Source organism: Setaria italica, chromosome I (assembly GCF_000263155.2).
Source record: "Setaria italica strain Yugu1 chromosome I, Setaria_italica_v2.0, whole genome shotgun sequence".
Taxonomy (NCBI): Eukaryota; Viridiplantae; Streptophyta; class Magnoliopsida; order Poales; family Poaceae; genus Setaria; species Setaria italica.
This window is the reverse complement of record NC_028450.1, coordinates 29,824,434-29,847,555: the sequence shown is the minus strand read 5'-3', so window position 1 is coordinate 29,847,555 and position 23,122 is coordinate 29,824,434. Positions and strand designations below refer to the sequence as shown.

The 23,122-nt window shown below is 49.5% G+C and overlaps 2 protein-coding genes and 1 pseudogene across 2 annotated transcripts; 1 reads left to right on the top strand and 2 right to left on the bottom strand.

Moving 5' to 3' along the window:
- Window positions 1-8,065: 8,065 nt before the first annotated feature.
- On the bottom strand, window positions 8,066-8,767 carry LOC101777357 (annotated as a pseudogene).
- A 2,468-nt stretch (window positions 8,768-11,235) lies between these two features.
- On the top strand, window positions 11,236-13,393 carry LOC101775847 (cytochrome P450 86B1). The gene is made up of 2 exons (XM_004952925.2): window positions 11,236-12,872; window positions 13,012-13,393. The coding sequence occupies exons 1-2, from the start codon at window positions 11,297-11,299 to the stop codon at window positions 13,023-13,025; spliced, it is 1,590 nt and encodes a 529-aa protein (XP_004952982.1). The 5' UTR covers window positions 11,236-11,296; the 3' UTR covers window positions 13,026-13,393.
- A 2,547-nt stretch (window positions 13,394-15,940) lies between these two features.
- LOC101776534 lies at window positions 15,941-17,914 on the bottom strand. Its single transcript, XM_004954992.2, has 3 exons — window positions 17,506-17,914; window positions 16,644-17,418; window positions 15,941-16,551 (listed from the first exon to the last, which is right to left on the bottom strand). The coding sequence occupies exons 1-3, from the start codon at window positions 17,911-17,913 to the stop codon at window positions 16,064-16,066; spliced, it is 1,671 nt and encodes a 556-aa protein (XP_004955049.1). The 5' UTR covers window position 17,914; the 3' UTR covers window positions 15,941-16,063.
- Between the last annotated feature and the right edge of the window lie 5,208 nt (window positions 17,915-23,122).

Here is a 23,122-nt window from a genome sequence, read left to right as displayed (position 1 = left end):
CGTAGGCGGCACGCAAGGAACGAACGCTAATGCTGCGGCGGTGCGGAACTGCGGATGGGATGGGTCGGAGGAAGAGCCGGTCGTTGTAGGTGTCGTTTCCATTTTAGCGCTACAGCGAGGCTCCTGAAAATGTTCAGCTGGGAGGAGGAGGAATCGGCGAGCAGGGAAACTTGGAATTTATTGTGCGACCAAGGCCATTGACCGCCGATCAATGCGGGCCGGTAACCACTTGTTTCACCAAAACGGCCCAGCTATGAATCTCTGATATGTACTCCCGGCACCTCTTTCCCACAAAGAGTGCACTCACCCTGTGACTAAAAAAGAACCTTCCTCGGTGGAACCCTATGGAGCTGTCTGCACGTATTCCAGACGTACAACTGCCTCGCATAAATACGGAGTATATCTCGCTTTGAATGCCCGTGCGGCGAGAGGATTTCCCACGAGCCGCATCAGCACGCTGCACACGCGGGAGGCGCCGCGCCGGCCGGTCTGCTAGCTGTGGGGGGGTGCAGCGTGGAGTGCACCGCGGGCCGCGCCACAAGTGCCTCCCGCGCTCTCTGCTCCTTTTCTTGAGCAGTCACGCGGACCCTTTCGACGCCATCGCTCGCTTCCCGGGCGGTTCGGGAAAACGTGTGCGCTCGTGCTGGGGACGTGCCGGATCGGCGTCGGGATTGCGCGCTTCGACTCGCGTAGGCGTCGTCTGCTTTTGGACGAGATCACAGAGCGAGCCGTGTCACGCGTTTGGCGAGTTCCCTCTTTTTTTTTTTTATCCGAGCGTACGCGGGTAGAAACTCGCTTTTAGTTCCGGTTGGTAGAAAACTCACTTTTAATCCTGGTTGGTAGGGACTAAATCTCCTGAAAATCTATCTAAGATTAAGTAATCGAGACGAAAGAGAGGTCTTTAATCCCGGGTCGCTCAACCGAAACTAAAGATACCCTTTAGTCCCGAACAAACCGGGACTAAATAGGCTGCCACGCCATGCGTGGAACAGGCCCCTTTAGTCCCGGTTAGTTTTTCCAACCGGGACTAAAGTGCATGCATAGGTGCCTTCCTGCATAGCGCCTGTAATTTCATGCATCATGTACCTTTACTTACCCTTTGGTAGTTAAGACTTTTTTAATAATGAAATCAAACTAGTATTTATACAATTATATATATACAATACTTAGTATATATACATTTCTTAGCATAGTATTTATACAATTAGTGTATATATATAAATTTGCCCCGATCATTTCTTGGATCTTCCCATCGTGGTGTTGCTCGGTGCATCTAATTTCCGTCCGTCGTAATAAAATTCTCCTTATGGATTTACCACCTCATCCACCAGGAATCCCATGAGATCTTCACATATTGCTCATATTCTTTTCTTCTCCAAGATGCTGTGTTGAATATTATACATCTGTAATTTAGAAATATATAAATAGTACACGAACAATTACATATAATGAGCTAGAAAATAATTAATTAGTTTTATTTTACGTACTTTATAGTTGTGCAGCGTCATCTTTAGTCCCTTAGGTCCCACAAAACTGTGCATGTGCTCACAAGCGTAGTAGCCACATAGATTCTTCCTGGGTTCCTATATTAAACACTTTAGTGGGGAAAAAACAAGTTATGAAATATCCGTGCTATAGAATGTACAAAATGTGCAAACTTCATACGTACTAATAAGTCTGTGTTCCATGTAAGTTTTTCTTTGAATGGATCTTTGTGTTTCCTGATGAATTGTCCCCATGCGCTGCGGATTAAAATAATGAATGATATAGTGTTAGTGAAAATTTAGGAAACCAACTTTTGCATAACGATAAAGGTCCAGACTTATTACAAATCTAGCATGTCTTGAATGTCTTGGTACTCTTTCGGTGGTTTCCTCAATGAATCGAAGATAGTGACGTGACTTCTATTAGGCTAAATTATTAGGAGGATCTAGTGGAAACTGCGTACATAAATGTTCATATTAGAGCCAACTAAAATTAATCAGGTAAGGAAAAAGAAACGAAAATAGACGGTATACACATACTTACTTGAAATTGTACGGAAGTAGTACGTAACTCTTGTAATATTGTTTGTCCAGGAAATTGTATACTTCCACCAACATTTTCTCTGGCTAATCCCCGTATCTTGTTTTAGTTAACTATAGATGGATCCATGAAGCTAACATGGAAGTACGCTTCTTATCGGCACGTCTGAATTAGCATCCTACATAAAATGGAAGACGAAGTTAGTAGGGCGACGCACGCACAAAAATTAAGGATATGAGCCAAAAATTACGTATAGATAAACGGACACTTACAGAGCCCAGGTGCTGATGAGAGAGATGATAAGGGCATCCTGATGGTACACTTTGTACATATCCTTGAATTCCAGCCACAGGACTTTCTCGCCTTCGCGGAAAAAATCTATCAGTTTTACCTTAAGGCTGAACATTTCCCTGTCGTCGGCAGACTGCTTCATGTACCATTCATGGAATTCGTACATCGTTGTTGATAGCTTCCGTACCAACTCAGGCCTTACCAGAGACTTGCCTAGCTCAAAGGTTCATTTGGGTACAACTGGCTGTATAGCTGGTAGCTCAACTTGCCCTAGACATTCAGAAAGGGACATTCCTGTTTCTTGGATGAATTTCAGTACTGGTTCTTGTTGATCGAAGGGCATTGCTGCTATCTTTTGAGCCTCTTTTTCTGGTAGATGGCTGAGGTGGGGGACAGTACCCCTTGAACATGACTTTTCTTTCCTTTTTTGCCTCTCATCAGCCTTGACTAACGCCCGGTCGTAGTTTGATAGTGGTGGCAGCGTCTTCTTGGCTTCTTCTGACATCTTTATAAAAAAATTTAATTATTTTCAATCTACTAGCGATGGCTCCATCACCTTTGCTTTTCTTTCTTCGGCCATTTTCTTGAACCACTTCGTGCATTCTTCTTTGGTTTGGGCCTAGCATTCCTCGGGAGTCAATTTAAGCTCCTTTGTTTTCTTCTTTCTCTGTCATGGCTTGGGAGGCGGTGGTTGCGACTTCTTAATTCGTGTTGCAAGTTCCTTGCTCAATGCGGCTCTTAGTCCCGACGACGGTGATCAGGGGGGTGTCGTCGTCATCGTTCGCACCATCAGGATGTTGATGGGTAATTTTTTTGCCACGTTTTCGGGAGCAACCGACTTGCCCTCTTTTGTGACTTCCATGATGATAAGCCTTCCATCCATCACCTTTGTACGACCTCGGGGCTTCTGACAATTTGTCGATCCAGAGAGCTAACAGTTCAAGTTTCGTTAATTAGTATATAGTAATAATGAATAAGACATTATAGATGGGGTAAAACAATGGAAATGATATATACCTCACTGGAACTTTCCATCACGGCAAGATTTTGCTGGGGCTCGGGCTCTTCATTGCTATCGCCGGACATGTTGAGGAACATGTCCGCTTGGGAACCCTCTTCATCGGTGTACGTTACGGGAAGGTCGTAACCACTACCACCAGCAATAATCTACTCCATTAGATAGCTTGCGGTCTCGTCGTCTGCCATCTCAACTACTTTAAACACATATGAAATCATAGTTACATGTATGTTAAGCTATATACATGAAATCATAGAACAAGCATGAAAAAAACCAAACTGATTGAAACGTACACATGAAACCATACACGAAATAAAACTTATAAGAAATTTACATGAATGTCTTGAATGAAACTTACATGAAATGTCTCCAATGAAACTTACATGAAAACTTACAAGAAAGTTACATGAAAGTCTTAAATGAAACTTACACGAAATGTCTTGAATGAATCCTACATGAAGTGTTTCTACACATTTCTACTAAATTCTAGGAATTTCTATCAAATTTGAAGTATTTCTACAAGTTTTTCTACTAATTCCTACTAAATTCTACCAAATTTGCAGTGTTTCTACAAATTTCTACGAATTTTTGAAGCATTTGTACTAAAACATAGTAATGTACTAAAAATTATACTAAATGTATACAAAATTATACTAAGAAGTTATACTAAATAAGTCTTAAGCATTACTACAAATTCTACTAATTTTTGAATCATTTATAATAAAACATAGTAATTTCTAAAAGTTATACAAAATTATACTAAGCATCTGAACTAAATTATACTGATTTTCTACTGATCATAGTAATTTATTTTCAACTAATAATAGTAATTTTCTACTGATTTTCTACTAATCATACTAATTTTCTAACTAAAAAAATAAAAAAGGACCCTTGCGTCAGCAAGTCGGGGGCTTGCGTAAGCAATGGCCCCGCCGTACATGTGGAGAAGGCCGGGGGTCGCGAAGGGGTGGTGGGCGGCAGGGGTCGGGACAGCGGGCGGCGGCCTGGGTGGCGAGCGACGGCGGTCGGGGCGGTGGAGTGGCAATGCGGACGACAAGGAGGCCACCGGCGGTGGAGACGGAGGCAGCGCGGATGTCGGAGGCGGCGACGAGGAGGAGGTGGCACGGAGGAAGGCGGCGACAATGGGGTGTGATGGAGGAGGCGGTGGCGGGCCGGGGCGACGAAGGAGGCGGCAGTCTAGGCGTAGGCGATGGCGGCCGGGGCGGCGGGCGACGAGGAGCACAGCGGCCAGCGATGGAGGTGAACGGGCGGCGACAGAGGCGAATGGGCACGGCGAATATTGGAGAGTGATGAAAATTCCGCTAAGTGTTGAAGGGTGGAGGAGGGAGAAAACGACTGTTACTTTTATCCCCCCCACCTTTATCCTGGTTGCAAATTGCAACTGGGATTAAAGGTTCCTTTTATCCCGGTTGTAAATTACATCCGGGACAAAAGACCCCCCTAGTCCCGGTTACAATTTGCAGCCGGGACAAAAGGGTTCGTTCGCGCGGGAGGCGAAAATTACCCTTTTTTCCCAGTTGCAAATTGCAACCGCAACTAAAGGGGGTGCATTTTGTCCCAGTTGCAATTTGCATCCGGGACAAAAGGGTAATTTTTCATTTTTCGTCTCCCGCCTATTTTTTTAAAATAGATTTTATATATGTTTTTACTGGATTTTAGGATGGAAAAAATAAGAACTTTACATATTTCAAACATGAAAAATATATTAAATTAGCAAGTATATTTTCAAAATAGATTTTATATATGTTTTTACTGGATTTTTGTTGTACACAGCTAATTTTAATATGAATTTTAGCATGCATGTAATATATTGTTTCTTCATCCTTCAATAATTACAAATATTAGGTTCTCTTGTTGCGAATAAGTGTCTCATTTCCATTTCGCATCAAAATTCATCTTTATGTGCCTATTGATGGTTATTTGATACGCTTTACGACTTATCTAGATGCTATTTATGATTGAGAACTTGTCAAACTTTGTAGTGCAAATGATGCTGAAAGTTTAGATGTAGATAGAAATACACATATTTAAATTTGAAATCCAAACAACATGATACACTATGACAAACCATCCACTGAGTACTATCTAGGAGGACTTTAAGCATCCTTGGACGGCAAAGACGAAGATTTCACTGACTCAGCCTCATCCTGTGGTTTATTTGTGCCTCCTGCAACGGTAATATTAAGTGGACGTGAAACACCCGGGACTGGCGGTGGAGCATAATGACCACCAAAAGAAGATTTCTGACCCACCGCAATAGCATCTTCATGATATCTTTGCAAATAATGAAGCATTGCTTTCTCCCACGTGCTCATTTTCTTTAGCTTATCATGAGGGCCAACTATGGTTTCCCCCTTGCTGCGAGAGGAACGATGGGCCACCATCGCCACTACCTCCAGCAGCAGAAGCCATCTCTATGTACAAAAATTCATACCTTAGCACTGCTTGCATACACACATCCTCTCCATTCTCTCTCATTCTAACCAACTCATTTGTCTTCCTCTCTAAAGCATAAAACAAAGCATAACAACAATAAATGAAAGGAGGATGAAGTAGCTAACCTTCACAACACTTTGGATGAGTGAAATCCCCATGGAAATGAGGAAAAAAATCGGGCAGCACCTCCCCTTTGCTTGCTTCGGCGCCATGGAGAGAAGGATGAAGCTCTTTGTCTTGTGGAGTGGAGTGGCTCAAGCTGAAGGAGGAAGAAGAGACCTCTGTCTTGCGATTTTATAGGGTAGGAGTTTTTGTCCCGATTGAAAATTCCAACCGGGACAAAAACAAAGCACTTTTGTCCCGGTTGGGAGTTTACTCCCGGTTGGAATTACCAACAGAGTAAACTTTTTATCCCGGTTGGTAACTCCAACCAGGATACAAGGGTGAGGCTTTTGTCCTGGTTGGAGCTTCCAACCAGGACAAAAGGGGGGGACCGTTGGTGGTAAAAAAATCTAGCCGTTACAACCAGGACTAAAGGGAGGGCTTTAGTCCCAGTTGGTATTTACAACCGGGACTAAGGGTGTGTTTGGATGGAGGGACGGGATGGACGGGACATGGTCATCCCGGATGAGCTTGTCCCATCTCATCCCAACTCATGTTTGGTTGGAGGGACGGGACGATCCCTGTTTCGTGTTTGATTGGAGGGATGAGTCCAACCCGAATGGTCTCGTCCCATGTTTGGTTGGAGTAATTGGGATGGATGGCTAGATGTAATCACTCATTGTGTTTAGTTGGTAAGGTTACCTCCCATGTTTTGTCCATTATTGCTTGCTTGCATCTAACGCCATAACTGAGCATCAGGTAGTATCATCACACGCCATCAGGTAGTAATCACATCAGAAGTTCACGCTAGCACTACATCTCACTCCATGACCATTTCACGCTAGAAGTTCATGCTAGAACACCAGAACTTCATATGAATACATTCCAGTAACTGAAATGAGCATACCAGTAGTATTATCTCACGCCATCTTTAGCACTACGTTAGGTAGTATTACTGGTGCTGTCAGAAAATGGTGAGCACAATCCAATCACATGGTACCATGTTTAAGAGGGTTACAGCCCACAAAGCTAACAAAATTAAAGCAAACTGAAACCACAGTGCACTGTTAGTGGTACAAGCAAAAGAAAGGTCGCAGCCAATAGTTCAACTTGTGATTGAAAGGTAGCTTGTAGAAGGCCTTAGCAATGTGAGGATTAGCAACCAGATATGCATAATAGTATGATATGTGTGCCTCCTCAAAGCCTGGAAGGCTTGTCAGGACATTAAACGGATCTTCAGGCAACTCATCTGATGGAGGGGGTGGAGGAGGGGGTGCAGGAGCAGCAACCTTCTCTATAGCATTGGAGAGCTCCTCATCAACATACTTGAGTACACCAACCAGAGTACTGTCATCTTCAATGTCAATAATTGTCCTCGCTCTCTTGGGCTTACTAGCATATGATGATGCCCCATTTTCATCAGGAGTGTCCTCCTTCTCTTCAGTTTCACCATCTTCATTACCAAGAGGATCAGTTGAGCTCTTTTATTTTCCTGTAGCCATGGTGTTACTGAAGATTATAGACATTTCATTGTAGTGCACCAAAGGTTTGTTTAAGTACTCAGCATCAGATTTGTGATCCTACAAGAAAAACCAAATGTATTAATAGTACACATATAAGAGCAGTAGAGTACTACTCTGAAATATACATATGTTTAAGTACTCAGCAGTAGATTTTACCTTAATATACCCATTATAGTGCTCCTGGTAAAGAGAAATTATATTATTTTCTTCATCCCACAAAGCAGCACTCAAATTTTGAAGCCTAAGTATATTTTTGTACTTGCGCTGCCATGTCTTCAAATAATTTTTAATCTGTTCTCCATTAAGATTGGTCTTGAATTGTTCATTCAGAGCACGAGCACACATATTGAAGTGCACTTTCTTGAAATTTCCTGATGTCCTAGTACCACTGACTATCAAATTGGATAGGTAAGAAAGCATGAAAGTGGACATGTTTGATGTCCAGGAAGCAATTCCATTCCCATCAGAATGCTCCCCTTTTCCCTCAGCCTCCATTCCTAGCAAAATTGTCCATACATAATCCAAACAAGGTACAAACTTAAAATTGTCCATACATATGAATACAAACGAGGTACAAACTTAAAATTGTCCATACATATGAATACAAACAAGGTACAAACTTAAACTTGTCCATACATATGAATATAAATTAGTTTCCATTATGGTTCTGACGATCTGCCCACATGTGATCAGCAATTTGCTGCCTAAAACCAACCATGGCAGCATGTTCATTTGCTTGGCCAGATGATGATGTAGAGTGATTTTGAACTGGCTAATTTGATTCTTGTATGATTAGCTCATCGCTTCCATCTTGTATAACCCAGTTGTGGATAATGCAGCAAACTACAACAATATCTACTTGAGTAGGAAAAGGAAAAAATGGTTTGGCATCATCAAGTATTTTGAACCTCCTCTTTAGTGACCCAAATGCCCGCTCTACCGTGATACGTAGACTGGAGTGACTAAGGTTGAACAACTCCTTCTCATTTTGCATTGGATTACTTCCCCATTTATTCAAATGATACCGGACAGCACGAAAAGGAGGCATGAATCCAGGTTTGTCTCCATATCCAGCATCAACTAGGTAGTATTTGCCTAGCATATGAACCACAAATGGGTCACATATCTACAATCAACATAGTGCTATGGAGAAATTCAGCTACAAAATTAGTCTATTACCTTGTGGAACACAAAGGCCATTCTCACGTTCTAAAGCATCTCTCAAAACTAGAGCATCATGTGTTGTCCCCTCCCAACCAGCCAAGACAAAAGTGAACCGAAGATCAAAATCTACTGCTGCCATAACATTTTGAGTTGGATAGGACTTTCTACCACGAAAGGAAGGTTCCATTTCCTTAGAAACACTTGCTCTTACATGTGTGCCATCAATAGCTCCAATACAATCCTATTAGTGTTGAATACATCCAAACAAAATATTAGGAATGATATAGGTAACTAATTAATTAAATTGAGATATGGTTGTTCCTCACACCTTGAAATAAGGATCCCACCTTGGGTTCCCTGCAATTTTTGTTGGAGTCTCCAATAAAGGTGGCCTAATTAGTTCTTCTCGTAGTTCTCCAATGGCATGAAGAACTATGTTGAAATATCGGCTCACTGTTTCACCGGATCTATCAAAATTAGTAGTAACTGGCCTATTCCTAAGGTTGTGTGCCACTGTATTTAGAAACATAGCTACCTGCTGCTCAACACACAAATGAATGGTGTCTCTCAACAGGTCACGATCTCTAAAAACCTTGCAAAATCGAAAGAAACGAGGTCTATTGAGTCTAAGCATTTTTACACAAGTTGTATCGTCCTTCCATATTTTTGCATTTAGGTATTCCATTCTAATCCTATCCCTCTGTTCAATTGGCCCATAACCAATGCATTCTCTCCTCACATCCCTCTTCCTTTTCCTAGATTGAATCACTATTGTCATCATTGATAAAAACATATGGGCTGCAGCAGTACAAATCAAAACCTTGATCCTCTGTTCCATCTACAATACAACAATCAAATATAAACATACATGGCACTATGTCATATATGCGAGTCCATTATTTTCCAGGGAATACATGCCACTAATTATGTAGAAGCCATGGCTAGGATTTCGTACCTTGGGATCCTTCGACAGTGGGAAGCAGCAGACGTCGAGGAAGATGCCGGTGTCCAGGAACAAGTCGGCGTCAAGGAACAAGCCGGCGGTGGGGAAGACCGGCGGCGGTAGGGAAGACCGGCGGCGGTGGGGAAGACCGGCGGCAGGGACGGATCTGCACCAAGACGGAGAGGATGGACGAGGAGGAGCGATGGTAGACAAGCGACCGGATCTGCACTGGGCCGGCGCACTCTCGACCGGCGAGCGGAGGAGCGCCACCAGGCACCTGGTGCGTGCCGCGGCGTCGCCGAGGAGGAACGGGAGAGTCGCAAAGAAAAAACGGGATGAGGCGCAGGTGAAGCGGTGCGATGGGGAGGTGAGGGGGTGAGGCGCGTGAGGGGCACGTGACGTGGGCGGGATGCGGGCGCGGAACAGGGATGGATCGGTCCGGCCAATTTTTACGGACCATTTCATCCCGAATCTACGTGGAATATTCCGTATCTGGGATGGTTCCATACCCTGGAACTCCCAACCAAACACCTCAAAAAAGGGATGACCCTATCCCATCCCATCCCGTCCCTCCATCCAAACACACCCTAAAACTCCACCAATTCAGCCTACCGTAACGCGCCACGTTTAGTCACGGGCTAATTTTAAATCGGAAAAAAAGAGAACGCATGAAAGGTGAGTTCTCAAATAGTAGTGGACCAAAGCTCACGACGTTGGTATCTGTTTGCGAGCGCTGGTGCGCTACAAGTACAAGATTTACACGTAACGGATTGGCAGCGACGTCGGTATAGACAACAAAATCGCGACGCTCAGCAACGTCGGAAGAGGGGAAAACAACAAAATGTATGACACTCGTAAGCTAGCTTCCACGCCCTCGGTGCACAAATACAAGGAGTAGTGCGTGTAAGATATATAACCACTCAATCAAGCACCTACTCTAGTAGTAGATGACCAATTAATTCTTGCTTATTCAGGTAACCAAAGACATGACTGCTGACAGAGTATTAAAGCTTGTCTATTCGTGTGGATTAAGCCATTTCAAGTCCTTGAATTCGTAGGGAAACCATTACATTTAAGGATACAGGGAGTGGTAGTGCACATGCATGGCCCAAGGTGACACGCGAGGGCGATGCATGGCCGTTTCATTGTGCCACCCTCCGTGGTCACTCTCTCGCTACTGCTCCTGACTGAAGCATAGAATGGAGGCTCTATCACCGTACCAAACAGAGGCCGGCCGTAACCCAAACCCATGCCATGACTCCATGAGGGCATGGATAGTACACGGCAGGGATAAGCTAGCCCCCCAGTGTGCCGCATGGGCGCTTGGGGATTTCGCGTTCCAAGGGGCGGCATCCGATCCAGACCATCAATGCGGCAGTTCATCCCTTCCGGCTCCGTCCCAGTTCCCTAACCGCTCGAATAGACCGCGCGCCTGCTGCCGGCGCCGCCGCACCGCACCGCACCGGCGGCCGCCGCGCGCGCACCCCTACCCGGCTACGTACCACGCACTGCCACCACCCGCTCGGGTCCCATTCGGATACCCGTCGATCTCCACCCCCTGCACACGTACACGCTAGTATACACCAAGTTACCAACTACCGAGAGCCAGACAGCCAGTGCACCACCCCAGGCCCACACACTACCGCCCGAGCACGAGCGCTCGCGTGTATAAATACCGGGGTGAGCTCACGGCCTGCATCGTCCAAAGCAGCTAGCTCATCTTGGCACGTCGAGACGATCTACACTGATCAGCAGCTTGGCAGAGCGAGCGAAATGGCGAGCGAGCTCGTGGCCATGGCGCTGCGGTTCCTCCGGGAGTACGTGCGGGTGTCGGACCTTGCCGTGACAGCGGCGGTGCTGTTCGTCTTCAGCGCGGTCAGGAACCGCCTGTCCACCAAGCCGGGCGCGCCCATGATGTGGCCGGTGGTCGGCGTCATCCCGGCCCTCGTCGCGCACTTCGACAACATCTACGACTGGGGCGCGGCGGCGCTGGCCCGCACCGGTGGCACGTTCCATTACCGCGGGACGTGGGGCGGGGGCTCCTCGGGTGTCATCACCTCCGTGCCCGCCAACGTCGAGCACGTCCTCAAGACCAACTTCGCAAACTACCCCAAGGGGCCCTACTACCGGGAGCGGTTCGTGGAGCTCCTCGGCGAGGGCATCTTCAACGCCGATGGCGAGGCCTGGAGCGCGCAGCGCAGGGCCGCCAGCACCGAGATGCACTCGGCGCGGTTCCTCGAGTTCTCGGCGGGCACCATCGGCGGCCTGGTGCGAGGCAAGATGCTCCCGCTGCTGGACCGGATCGCCGAGCGCGGGGAGGCCGTGGACATGCAGGACTTGCTGCTCCGGTTCACGTTCGACAACATCTGCGCCGCCGCGTTCGGGATCGACGCCGGCTGCCTCGCCGAGGGCCTCCCCGACGTGCCGTTCGCGAGCGCGTTCGAGCGCGCCACCGAGCTGTCTCTGGCCCGGTTCGTCACCCCGCCCTTCGTGTGGAAGGCCAAGCGCCTCCTCGGGGTGGGCAGCGAGCGCGCGCTCGTGGAGGCCACGCGCGCGGTCCGTGAGTTCGCCGAGCGGACCGTCGCCGAGCGCCGCGCCGAGCTCCGCAAGACGGGGACCCTGGCCGGCCGCTGCGACCTCCTCTCCCGGCTCATGTCGTCGCCGCCGGCCGACCTCCCCGGGGGCTACTCCGACGAGTTCCTGCGCGACTTCTGCATCAGCTTCATCCTTGCCGGCCGCGACACCAGCTCCGTCGCGCTGGCCTGGTTCTTCTGGCTCCTCGCGTCCCACCCGGACGTGGAGTCCCGCGTCCTCGCCGACGTCGTCCGCGCCGCCGACGCCGACGACAAGAGCGGCAAAAGCATGGACTACCTCCACGCGGCCCTGACGGAGTCCATGCGGCTGTACCCTCCCGTCCCCGCCGACTTCAAGGAGGCCCTGGAGGACGACGTGCTCCCGGACGGCACGGCGGTGCGCGCGGCGCAGCGGGTGATCTACTTCACATACGCCATGGGGCGGGACAAGGTCCTGTGGGGCCCCGACTGCCTGGAGTTCCGGCCGGAGCGGTGGCTCGACAAGCGCGGCGCCTTCGCCGGCGGCGCCGAGAGCCCCTACAAGTACGTGGTGTTCAACGCCGGGCCCAGGCTCTGCGTCGGGAAGCGCTTCGCCTACACGCAGATGAAGGCGGTGGCGGCGGCCGTGCTGGCGAGGTTCCGGGTGGAGGTGCTGCCGGGGCAGGAGGCTGTCAAGCCCAAGCTCAACACCACGCTCTACATGAAGCACGGCCTCATGGTGCGCTTCGCCCGCAGGGAGCAGCGCCACGAGCCGGGGCACGCCGTGCCGGCCGCAGGTGGGTGCTCCATTAAACGCCGGCTGCCTAAAGCCGTAATTGAGCGGGACTGCTCGTGCATCCAAAACTAGTATATTTTTCGTACGTAGCCGATACATGTTTACCAACCTCATGGATGGATCGGTTTCGTGTCGAACAGGGCAAGTGGATTGACATGGGGGATGTCCAGCCGGCGAAGCACGAAGCTGTGGAAGAACGGAAGAATAAGCAAGCCACCCAGTCTAGAGGGGTTCATGAAGACGTACGTGCAGATTGAGGTGAATAAGGTCATGTGAGTCGATAAAGCATATACGTCTAGTGTCATATATACAGTACTTGTATGTATACACACACACGTGTGTGTGTGTGTGTGTGTGTGTGTGTGTGTGTGTGTGTGTGTGTTGTGTCATGTTTGCGCAGTTCTGATGAAAATCACACAACTGCGTTTCCCAATGAGCAGATGTATGTGTGTGATAAGTTCTTTTATTTTATTCTATATAAAAAGTGTGCGCGATAAGTCTAGAGGACCAATTGATTCTAAATTGATTCTGTGCAAATATTTACCTTTTTAGTGAATGATTGGTGCAAACCAAATTCTCCCCACGTGAACCCCCAAAAGAAAAGGAAAAAACATAGCCTGTTTGTTTCCACCCTCCTAAAACCTTAGCTCCTAAAAAGTGACTAAAATCTGCCTAAAGTGCCAAACACTCCTCCTAAAAAGTGACATTTTAGGAGCCTCAAAAATTTTAGTCCCCCCACCCCCTCCTAAAACCTCCTAAAACTAGATCTGGACTCCCACTACCCCTCATTTATTGCCCCCTCTCTCTCCCACCCGACTCCCGCCGCCCATCTCCTGCCACCCGCCACCGCTGCCCATCTCCCGCCGCTGCCCAGCACCCTCAACACACCCACGCACACAGGCACGAGCCGGCAACGCATGGCCGGCCGTGGCCTTGGCCGGCGGATGGGGAGCGGTGCCGGGAGACCAGCACGGCGAGGGAGAGCGGCCGGTGATGGGCGCAGGAGCACCGGGGCTTCACCACGACCCCGTTTTGGCTGCTTGTTGGGGACGAGGAGGCCGGTGAGGTGGTGTTCGGCGGCGGCGCCCGAGCTTGGGCCGGCGGCAATGGCGGCTGTGGGATCTGACATCCTCGGCGCCAGGAGCTACGGCGGCGGACAAGGAGTGGTCGAGAGGGAAGAGGAGGGGGTCAGGAAGCTGTGGGAGGTGACGATTTGAAGATGGTGGAGCGGAGGCCGGGGATTTGGCTGGCGGACGGGCTCTGCTCAGCTCGGTATTTCCAAGGCTAGAGGAGGAGGAAGAGATGAGTGAGAGAGAGAGAGAGAGAGAGAGAGAGGAAGAGGGGTAGCGGGTTGGGGGCGGCGCCAGCGGGAGGAGGGGAGGGGGCGGCGCCGGCGGGATGGCCAGCGCCGGCGGAGGGGCGGTCCGGGGCCGGCGGCGGGCGGGCCAAGCGCCAACAGCGGGGGCATGCAGGGGCGTGGAGGAAGGGCATTTTGGGTATTCTACCACTTTATTATTGCATTTAGTCACTTTTAGGAGGTGGAACCAAACATACTTTTAGGAGGTGCCTAAAAACTGCCTAAAATCTTTTAGGAGTTAAAATTTTAGGAGGGTGGAAACAAACAGGGCCTTAAAAGTATTCAAACTTTTGAAACGGTGCATATCCATATATCATCCACATACGCACTTCGTCGCACACAAGTGGAGATGCAAAAACAATCAAGAAAAAGAATCAAACAAAAATGACAATTTTCCGGTGCATCTGCGGCGATAGAGACAGAGTTTCTAGAATTTGTCTTCAAGTGCACGTGCTCATAAAATTTGTTACCTTTTATGAAGCTCCACGAAATTAAACGAGTCTGCATCTCAGCTTTCGCCATAAAAGTGCATTTATGGATGCTCTACGGTTGGGCATCGCTTCACAATTCCATCTTCATCATTTCTAAGTAGGTTTTTGTTGGAAGTTTTCACGTCTACTTCGTCGCATCATGTGCCTGTCATGAACTCATGCGTGTGTGCGGATGCATGGGGATGGGGTTTGTGGACGTGGTGGTTCGCCAAGCGCTACTGCGACATCGGCATATCGCTGTGCGTGGAATAGCGTACGGATCAGCATGACCCCGGATTGCTAGTTCGATCTGCACGGATCCCGGGTACCAGCACGCCCATCCAGTGTTCAACTTCACCGGTCGCCAAATCGGGCTCCGAGGCCGCGCGCGCTGTTCAGCTGAGTGCCGCGGGGCTCGATCGTTTCTGCGTTAACGTCACTGCTAGCACTTTCATCGGCCATACTCTGCACAGAAGTTGAGCTCGTCATTCCTATGAAACAATAACGTTATTATAAAGAAGAGCATAGACACAAAAATTAAATAGGAGATATACATAGTATTTTTACGGAGATGAAAACCAACTTTTAAAAACCACAGGCTTGTTTTTGGACATAATTCATGCAATAATTATCCGGCTTGTCATTCCTATGAAACAATAACGTCATTATAAAGGCGCAGTGAATGGGTTGTATATGCTTATCTGATCATACGACGTGCAACCTCTAGAGAGCATGGGAATAGCCTAAGCCGTTGTTAGTCCCCACTTATCCTTTTCGACAACGTGGTTGTTCTATAACACTATCATGTAACACTTCATTAAGAAGATAACAGTCCCACAACCACCACGGATCCGACCTCTATGTGAATAAATGAATCTTTGAAGAGCTAAAGCGACACATGAAAACCTGCGTGCGTTTTATATTAGCCTCCATTTTATAATAATTTTTCCAAGTAGTGATCGCCGTATGCCAAGCGTGTTCATTCGTACGGCCTCGCAGCCAACGCGATCAGCGACAAAAAGGAAATGGCACTTATGGGAATTTTCCCATCGGACACTCCATTGTAACATTGAATAAAAATATTTGCAACATCGAAAATCTATAGTTACAACAATAAAAAAATATACGAAAAAATTGACTACCCTAGGATAGAAAATTTCCACCACAACATTAACACTCTGTTTCATGCAATATTTGTGAAACATGCGAAAATAATAGTTTAACTATTAAAACATACATCGAGACGCCCGATTGTTTTTAAGATTTCGAACGTCAGAGTCTTAGCGTTACCGAAAACGAAATAGCCAAATCAGACCCGACCTATGCACCTACGGTAGCTAGCTAGCCGTCGGGTCCCATTCACATTCAGGCGAGCGTGGGCAGCGGCGTGCGCGCGACGCGCCTCGTGCTCGTGACCAGCTTGAACCACTGGCGCTCCGGGTCGCACGTCCCGTCCCCGCGCAGGCACGCGCACGGGTTTGTCACGATGCTCCTGCCGTCCGCGCCCACGTCCAGGCACAGCGTGCCGCCTCCCAGCTCCGGCGCGGCGTCGACGGCGACGTGCATCCCCGAGTCCGACGCGATGCGCCACGTCGACAGCGCGTCGCCGCAGGCCTTGGTGCCGAGCCGCGCGGGCAGGCCGCGACCCTCGGCCCGCAGGCACGGGAGGAGCCCCCCGGCGGCCGCGGCGTCCCTCCGGACCAGCGTCGACGACGGCGGCGCGTACGCCCACGCGTCCGTCTCGTTGCACGGGCGCAGCTCCAGCGTCCCCGCCGCCGCGGAGGCGGCGGCGCAGAGCCCCGTGAGCGGGTGGAACAGCACGGTGTACGGCAGCGCCTCGCCGTACCCAGGCCCTGCACGCGCGCCAACGATCAAAATGACACAGCACAGGATGCCACTGGAGGTCGGGAGCACTGATATTGTGACGCAACAACTGAGGGCTGACCTTGGATTGGCCGCTGCAGCGCCTGGATCCTGGAGAGCACGGTCTCGTTGCGTGGCTTGGTCCAGGACCAGTCGAGGACGCCGTACACCTCGTCCATCCCGGCGACGCCCTGCCGCAGCGCGTAGCTGCCCTGCAGCGCCCAGTAGGCCCAGTCGAGGTCGTGCTTGGCGGCCACGGCGGCGGCGCACGGGAAGTAGCGGTTGCCCCTGAGGTCGCCGCCGCGGAGGTCGGCGCCGAACTCGCTGAGGAAGAGCGGGAGGCCCCGGGCGAGGAGGAACCCGCCGCGGCGCTCGAAGTCGCGCGCGGCGCGGGCGCAGACCTCGTTGGCGTTCCCGGCCTCCCACGCGCGCGCGTCCGAGAAGCTGTACCAGTGCACCTCGAACACCAGCTTGCCCTCCGCCGCGAAGCTCACGCCCACCGGCCTCGCCGCCAGGAAGGACAGGTCGTAGTCGTAGCTCAGGCCGCCCATGATCACCAGCGCCCGGGGGTTCGCCGCGTGCACCGCCTCCGCGCCCCTCTGCATGTACGTGTACCAGTCCTCGGTGTTCTGCCTCGGGCCACGGAGCTCGTTCCGCAGGCTCATGCCGATGACGCTGGGCACGTCGGCGAAGATGGTGGCCATGCTGGCCAGCCCGTCGACCCAGACGTCGGGGTCGAAGTCTCTGTCGCCGAAGAACCCGTTGCCGTCGTCGTCGCCGCAGCACCACCCCGGCTTGCTCACGTGGTTGTCCAGGATCACCATCACGTCCTTCTCCCCCAGGGTGTTCACCACAGCCTGCGTTGCATTGCGTCGCGATCAAGATCATCAAAATGAACAGCGCTAGCTGTCGTAGATCCTATCAGGAAATGACTAGGGCTTTGCCTTGAGCGACTCCATGAGCGTGAGGTCGAGGAAGCCGGGATTGTTGACCTCGACGCCGCCGGCCGTCTCGGCGAGGCCGTGCGCCAGGAGGGACTGCCGCACGGTGAGCGACGACAGCGATGCGTTGGTCGCCAGCGCGATGGGGTACGTGAGCCGGACGCAGTTGAACCCCAGGGACACGACCATCCCGGCGATCGCGCCCACGGGTTGCCTCCCGAGCCCCTCGGTCACCACGGGCTCCAGGTGCGACGGCCAGTTCACGCAGGCAAGCTTCACCCGATGCCCCGCCTGGTCCACGATCCACCGCGACGACGTCGACAGCGTCAGGGCCGCCGCGCGCTCGCGGTGCCAGGCGAGGAGGAGGACGAGCAGGAGGCACAGAGCCGCACGGCGAGATCCCGGCCTCATGGTGTCCGATCCGTGCAGAGAAAATTTCTGATTGCTACGTCCGGAAGCGTGATGAGTTAATGAGATCAGGGGCCAGGGATGCGCTCCTACTTCGCATCTGCGCGCGGTGAAAAGAAAACGGAGGAGAGAAGGTTGGTGACAAGTAGAAGAACCACAAGAATGTAGAATCACGGCGACCACACCGGGGTTTAATTGCCTACGAAAGTTGTTGACGTGTTAGTTCTTCTTTTTGGTACTCTGATTCTTTTCAGTAGCAGGCGCCCTGAGTCCCATTCCAGAAATGGCCGAGAGAGTTTGTATGCTAGCTTGGAAGAGCAAAGACCAGAGGACGCGGGTTTCCAACACAGTCATCGCGATCTGGATCATCATCTGGAATGGTAGGTACCTGCAAAATCTGAAGAAGAGCATGTGGCCTCTTGGCAATTTCTGGCCATCGATCACCATCCACGCAGGGAAGTAGCAAAAATCAGTATGGACAAGCTTCTTCAACCTAGGATGGCGTCTCCCACGGAATGCTCTGTCTACGGGCGAGAGAGCTCATCGTTTTTCTCCCCGTTTGTTTTCTGCATCCTCTTTTTCTGAAGCTGTCTGGTTCTCCTCTGCATCTCCAAGGAGAACACACACATGCACTCCCCACACGTGGCCATGGCGTACAGGGAACAACCAGCAGGATGATTTGCCATCCGATCCTCGCATCTGCGCGCGGTGAAAAGAAAACAAGAGAACGGGGGAAGGTTGGTGACAAGTTGGAGCGACCGATCGAGCGGGTAGAACCATGAAAATGTTGAATCACGATTCACGACGATCACACGTCCACACCGGACCTGCCTGCGGGAGTTGTTGACACGTTAGACTGGGACTGAAGGACATTGCTGGTCTATTGATTTTGGCTCACTGCACAGGCTGCGTAGTTCTCTTGTTTGCTGACATGTTATTAGAGAGCGGCACCCTTAGTGTTGTTTCATGAAAGGTGGATACTGCGGAGGAATTGTGAAAACAAAAAAATACTGTCACACTGAGTGCAAAATGCATAGCGTGTGTGTGAAAAAGGAAAAAAGAAAACACTATCCCGGGCTGTGCACTTTATTTTCGCGAAATAACATAGAGGCTCGTATACATGCAGTACACTCAGTTTTATTAATACACACATAACTTTACTCCTACGGGGAGGAAGCGGTAGCGTCAGGCTATGCACTTTTTTTAGAAGAGTCTGGTTGGAAGGTAAGGATACATGATCCTGTTTGTTTGCCTCATAAATTATATAAATTGGATTATGGTTCAAGGTAGTAGGGTAAAAGATCATCTTGGGACCATAAATAATCTAAAATTATCTACGCAAGAATAGCTTATAGATTATTTGTGGTCCCATGATGATCCTAAAATATTCTTTTACCGTAGTATCCATGGCCATAACATGTCAGAATTTGGTTAAAGTACTGGTGATGCTCCGGAGGCGAATTCCATCGGTGATTTTGGATTTTGTTTTGTCCAGGCATGGGGCTACGGGTCTTTGCGCTAGATTGTCCCCTTTGCCAACCAATTCTTCAATTTCTAGTGTACATAAATTCCTAGGACTAATTTCTAGTGCGCATGAATTCCCAAGCAGGGCCATGTCAGGATTTTTACCTAAGGGAGCTCTTGCATGTAGTTTCCGATTTTCTGTAAGCTGGAGAATAATCATGCCACGTTTGGATTGGATTTTGATTATAAGGATTTTGGATTATAGATAGAGATTTTAGAATCTGAGATTCTAGATAATAAAAATCCAGACCTTGTGGAACTGTGGATCTCAGGATTGTAGCTGGGATTCTAGATGCTAGGATTGTTGTGGTCAGTGGCTAGATGTCCATAATTCTAGCTTCGGAGTATTTTTTTAGCAGGAGCAGTCCCCAATTTACTTACTTATGATGTTTTTGGTTGGATTTTTCAACCTATTTTTGCTTTTACAAAAATCAAAAGCCAACCAAAGGATCTAAAAGCTAGCTATAAGTGCTTTAGACCAAAATCTGCTTTTGCTCTAGTACAAAATCAAAAGTACCTTTCCCCTTCTTTCAGCTACTTTTGGAGCAAAAAGTTACCCACCTATCACTTGGTATGCTCATGAGCATACCAAGTTCGTTTCCTCCCCGATTCTTTCTTCTCATGCATAGGCCCACCGCCTCCCACCCCTGGCTCCTCTCGCCCCCGGCCGCCCGCCCCAACCCCTCGCCGCCCACCCCGGTTCTCGCCGTGTAGGTCACGAGGCCCACGGACGGGGGCGTCGCGGGAGGGCCACGGCTCCCTCACCACGCCTGGCTTCGTGCAGCCGACGTTTGACTGGGCGGGCATCTGGCACCCGAAGTCTGCCGAGATTGCCCGCTCCGTACTGAGCAAGGTCGCGCCGGCGCTGCCCCTGGTAATTTCATTCTCTTGATGAATCACGTCAAGCAAGGCCTTGTTTAGTTGGGGAATTTGGGAGGTGCCAAATTACTGTTACAACATTGTAGCACACTGTAGCGTTTCGTTTGTATTTGTGAATTATTGTCCAAATATTGACTAATTAGGCTCAAAAGATTCGTCTCGCAAAGTACAACAAAACTGTGCAATTAGTTTTTAATTTCATCTACATTTAGTACTCCATGCATGTACCGCAAGTTTGATGTGATGGGGAATCTTCTTTTTGCATAGTGTCAAAGTTGGGAGTTGGGAGTAACTAAACAGGGCCCAATTCTTGAACACCATTTTGTCTGCTCTGAACAATTGATTTGATCGAACAGCTCAGGTCAACGTCATCCAAACCAGAGATAACGAAGCAGAGCAGAGGAAACTTCCTGCTCCGCGCCGACGAGATCCGGTCCCTGAAGCAGCACATCCTCGAACAAAGCAAAGCAATCGACCACGGCGAGCCGTGCGTCGCCGTGTCGTCCCTGGATTGGGCATGCATCGCCCGGGTGGACCTTACCATGCTCCGTCCCTGCCACCGGAAGAACAAGGTGCTGATCCGCTTGTTAGTGAGAGAGGGAAAGAGTGAGGTGGGGTGGACTGTGGATGACATGTAGGATTCACTTGACAGTTTATTCAAAAATTACAATTGCTCTAATCAAACGGTCTTCTGTTTTTCTCATAACTGCTTTCTCACAGCTGCTTTTCTACAGTCCACAGCTCATAGCAGTTTTTTCAAAAGCCACCGCCCAACCAAACCTACCCTAACTATTGGAAATCCCTCCTAAAATGCCGAGGCCCAGCCTCCCCTCGCTAGCCGGCTCAGGCCCACACACTCCCCTCGAAAGACCCAACTCTCCGCCGGGCTCAAACCCCCGCTTTCCACCGGCCACCGGCGGGCAAGCTCTCTGGCACAGCCGGTCCCTGGTTCTCCCCTTGGCGGAGTCCGGCGGCCCGATCTATCGCCGTCATCTCGCTGCCCGCCGTGGATTCGCATCCATCGCTCCGATTCAAGCGCCGCTGCTAGAATCACGCCGCCTGCTGATTAGAGGTGCTGATGGATGTTGCATGAAATTCTATGCATCAACTGAACGATGACCGTCTTCCCTATCAGATCGGATGGTTGAGATTTTAACAGAGCTTCTAACGCACGGTGATGACGTCAAGATGACAGGGAGCATTGTCGTCGTGAAATTTCTGCCAGGTTTCGTTACTCGGAGATTTGCTGGATCTTCGTGACGAGGCTTCCGTTTGAATCCACCAGCACTGGCTAAATTTAGCTGCTACGTAGGTGGGATTGGGATGGACTTGGATGGAGCGGCGTCGATTGGTAAATCGAAGGAACTTGCGCCGAGTCCAGGGCTCAATTATCGCGTCACCTTGCTTTGTTATGTTGGTTTCGTTGGTGGCATGCCTCGAGGGGAGCAGCTTCGGGCCAAGACTAGGGCCAAAAACTAAAGGGCGTAAACCGGTTATACCGATCGCACATCCAGAGTTAGCGAAAAATAAAGCACAAAATCCCAGTTTACATGATAATTCAACTCCATGCTTAGCTATGCAACATAAAAAAAATAGCACAACATGAGACCGTACGATAGTAAGTACCTAATTAGTGAAGATTTAGGTAAATTCAGTTGTGATGTCCTCTTCACTTCGTAACTCTATTAAAGAAGCAATAATGTAGACTCTGGAGTATAGTGCACTAGATGTATCTAGACGATGAATATGATAGCTCCTATCCAATGGGCAAAACAGCCATACAAGTTCTCTAAAAGATCAAGATGCAACAGAATTTTCAAAAAAAAAGATGCAACAGAATTTTCAAACTAGCATGGGGTGAGATGTGAGACCACATATGGAAAGCGCTAGTCGTTTCAGCGGATGCTGCCGTCGGATGTGCAATGAGCGGCGATGCCGAATTTTTTATTTTTTTTGCCTTTTTTTTAAAGTTTCACAAATATGCTCCTGGAGGTATGCTTTCAAAATCTAGACCCTTAGCTCGGCGCCATTGTTGGTAGCGCCGAGCTTACAAGTCTCGGTGCCAACTGATTTGACGCTTAGGTCGAGGCCACGTTAGCGGCATGGGCGCTGACGTGGCAGCCAACTTGGCGCCATAGATCTTGGCGCCACGTCTTGGCGCCAAGCTAGCTTACAGAGGGTCCCAGTCTAGTTTCGTATATGAACTTTCACTCGGCGCTCTTTCTACGCCGCGCTGCTCCCCGCCAGCCCGCCGCGCCGCGCCGCTCCCCGCCGGCCTGGGCACCGGGCGCCGCCTCCACGCCTCCCCGTCCCCTGCACCGGCTGTAAGGTAATTTTCTTCTTCGTTAGATAGATAGTTAGATAGATGGATACTTAGGTAATGATTTAGATCGGTAGAAAAATATTTAGATTGACAGGTTGATTGACGGATACTTTACGTAGTTAGATATATAGTTAGTTACATAAGTTATATAGTTAGTAAAATAGTTAGTTAAATATACATAGTTAGTTAGATAGTAACTTGACATAGTTTAGTTAGTAGTACTTAGTAGTGAATTGATAGTATCATAGTATCTATTTAGTTAGTTATTACATGCTAGAGATCTTGTACTTAGTATGCTTCATTTATATTGGACTAAAGGAATTGTGAGTCCATTTGTGTATGAACTAGATGGGCAACTAGTGAGCATATATTGTGGAGGTACCGTGGAAAGAGATCGCTATGGATACGTTGAGTTTGTTGAGATGCAAAGCGTGCCTGTGTTATTAAATGAGAAGCCTTCATTTAGTGGGTTGGTTGCAAGGGCTC

What these genes read in the sequence shown, in the direction of transcription:
- LOC101775847 (XM_004952925.2), top strand. Translation starts at nt 11,297, where the DNA reads ATGGCGAGCGAGCTCGTGGCCATGGCGCTGCGGTTCCTCCGGGAGTAC.
- LOC101776534 (XM_004954992.2), bottom strand. Translation starts at nt 17,913, where the DNA reads ATGAGGCCGGGATCTCGCCGTGCGGCTCTGTGCCTCCTGCTCGTCCTC. An exon ending in CGCTCATGGAGTCGCTCAAG is followed by an intron (nt 17,419 to 17,505) that starts GCAAAGCCCTAG and finishes AATGCAACGCAG; the next exon opens with GCTGTGGTGAACACCCTGGG. An exon ending in GCTGCAGCGGCCAATCCAAG is followed by an intron (nt 16,552 to 16,643) that starts GTCAGCCCTCAG and finishes GCGCGCGTGCAG; the next exon opens with GGCCTGGGTACGGCGAGGCG.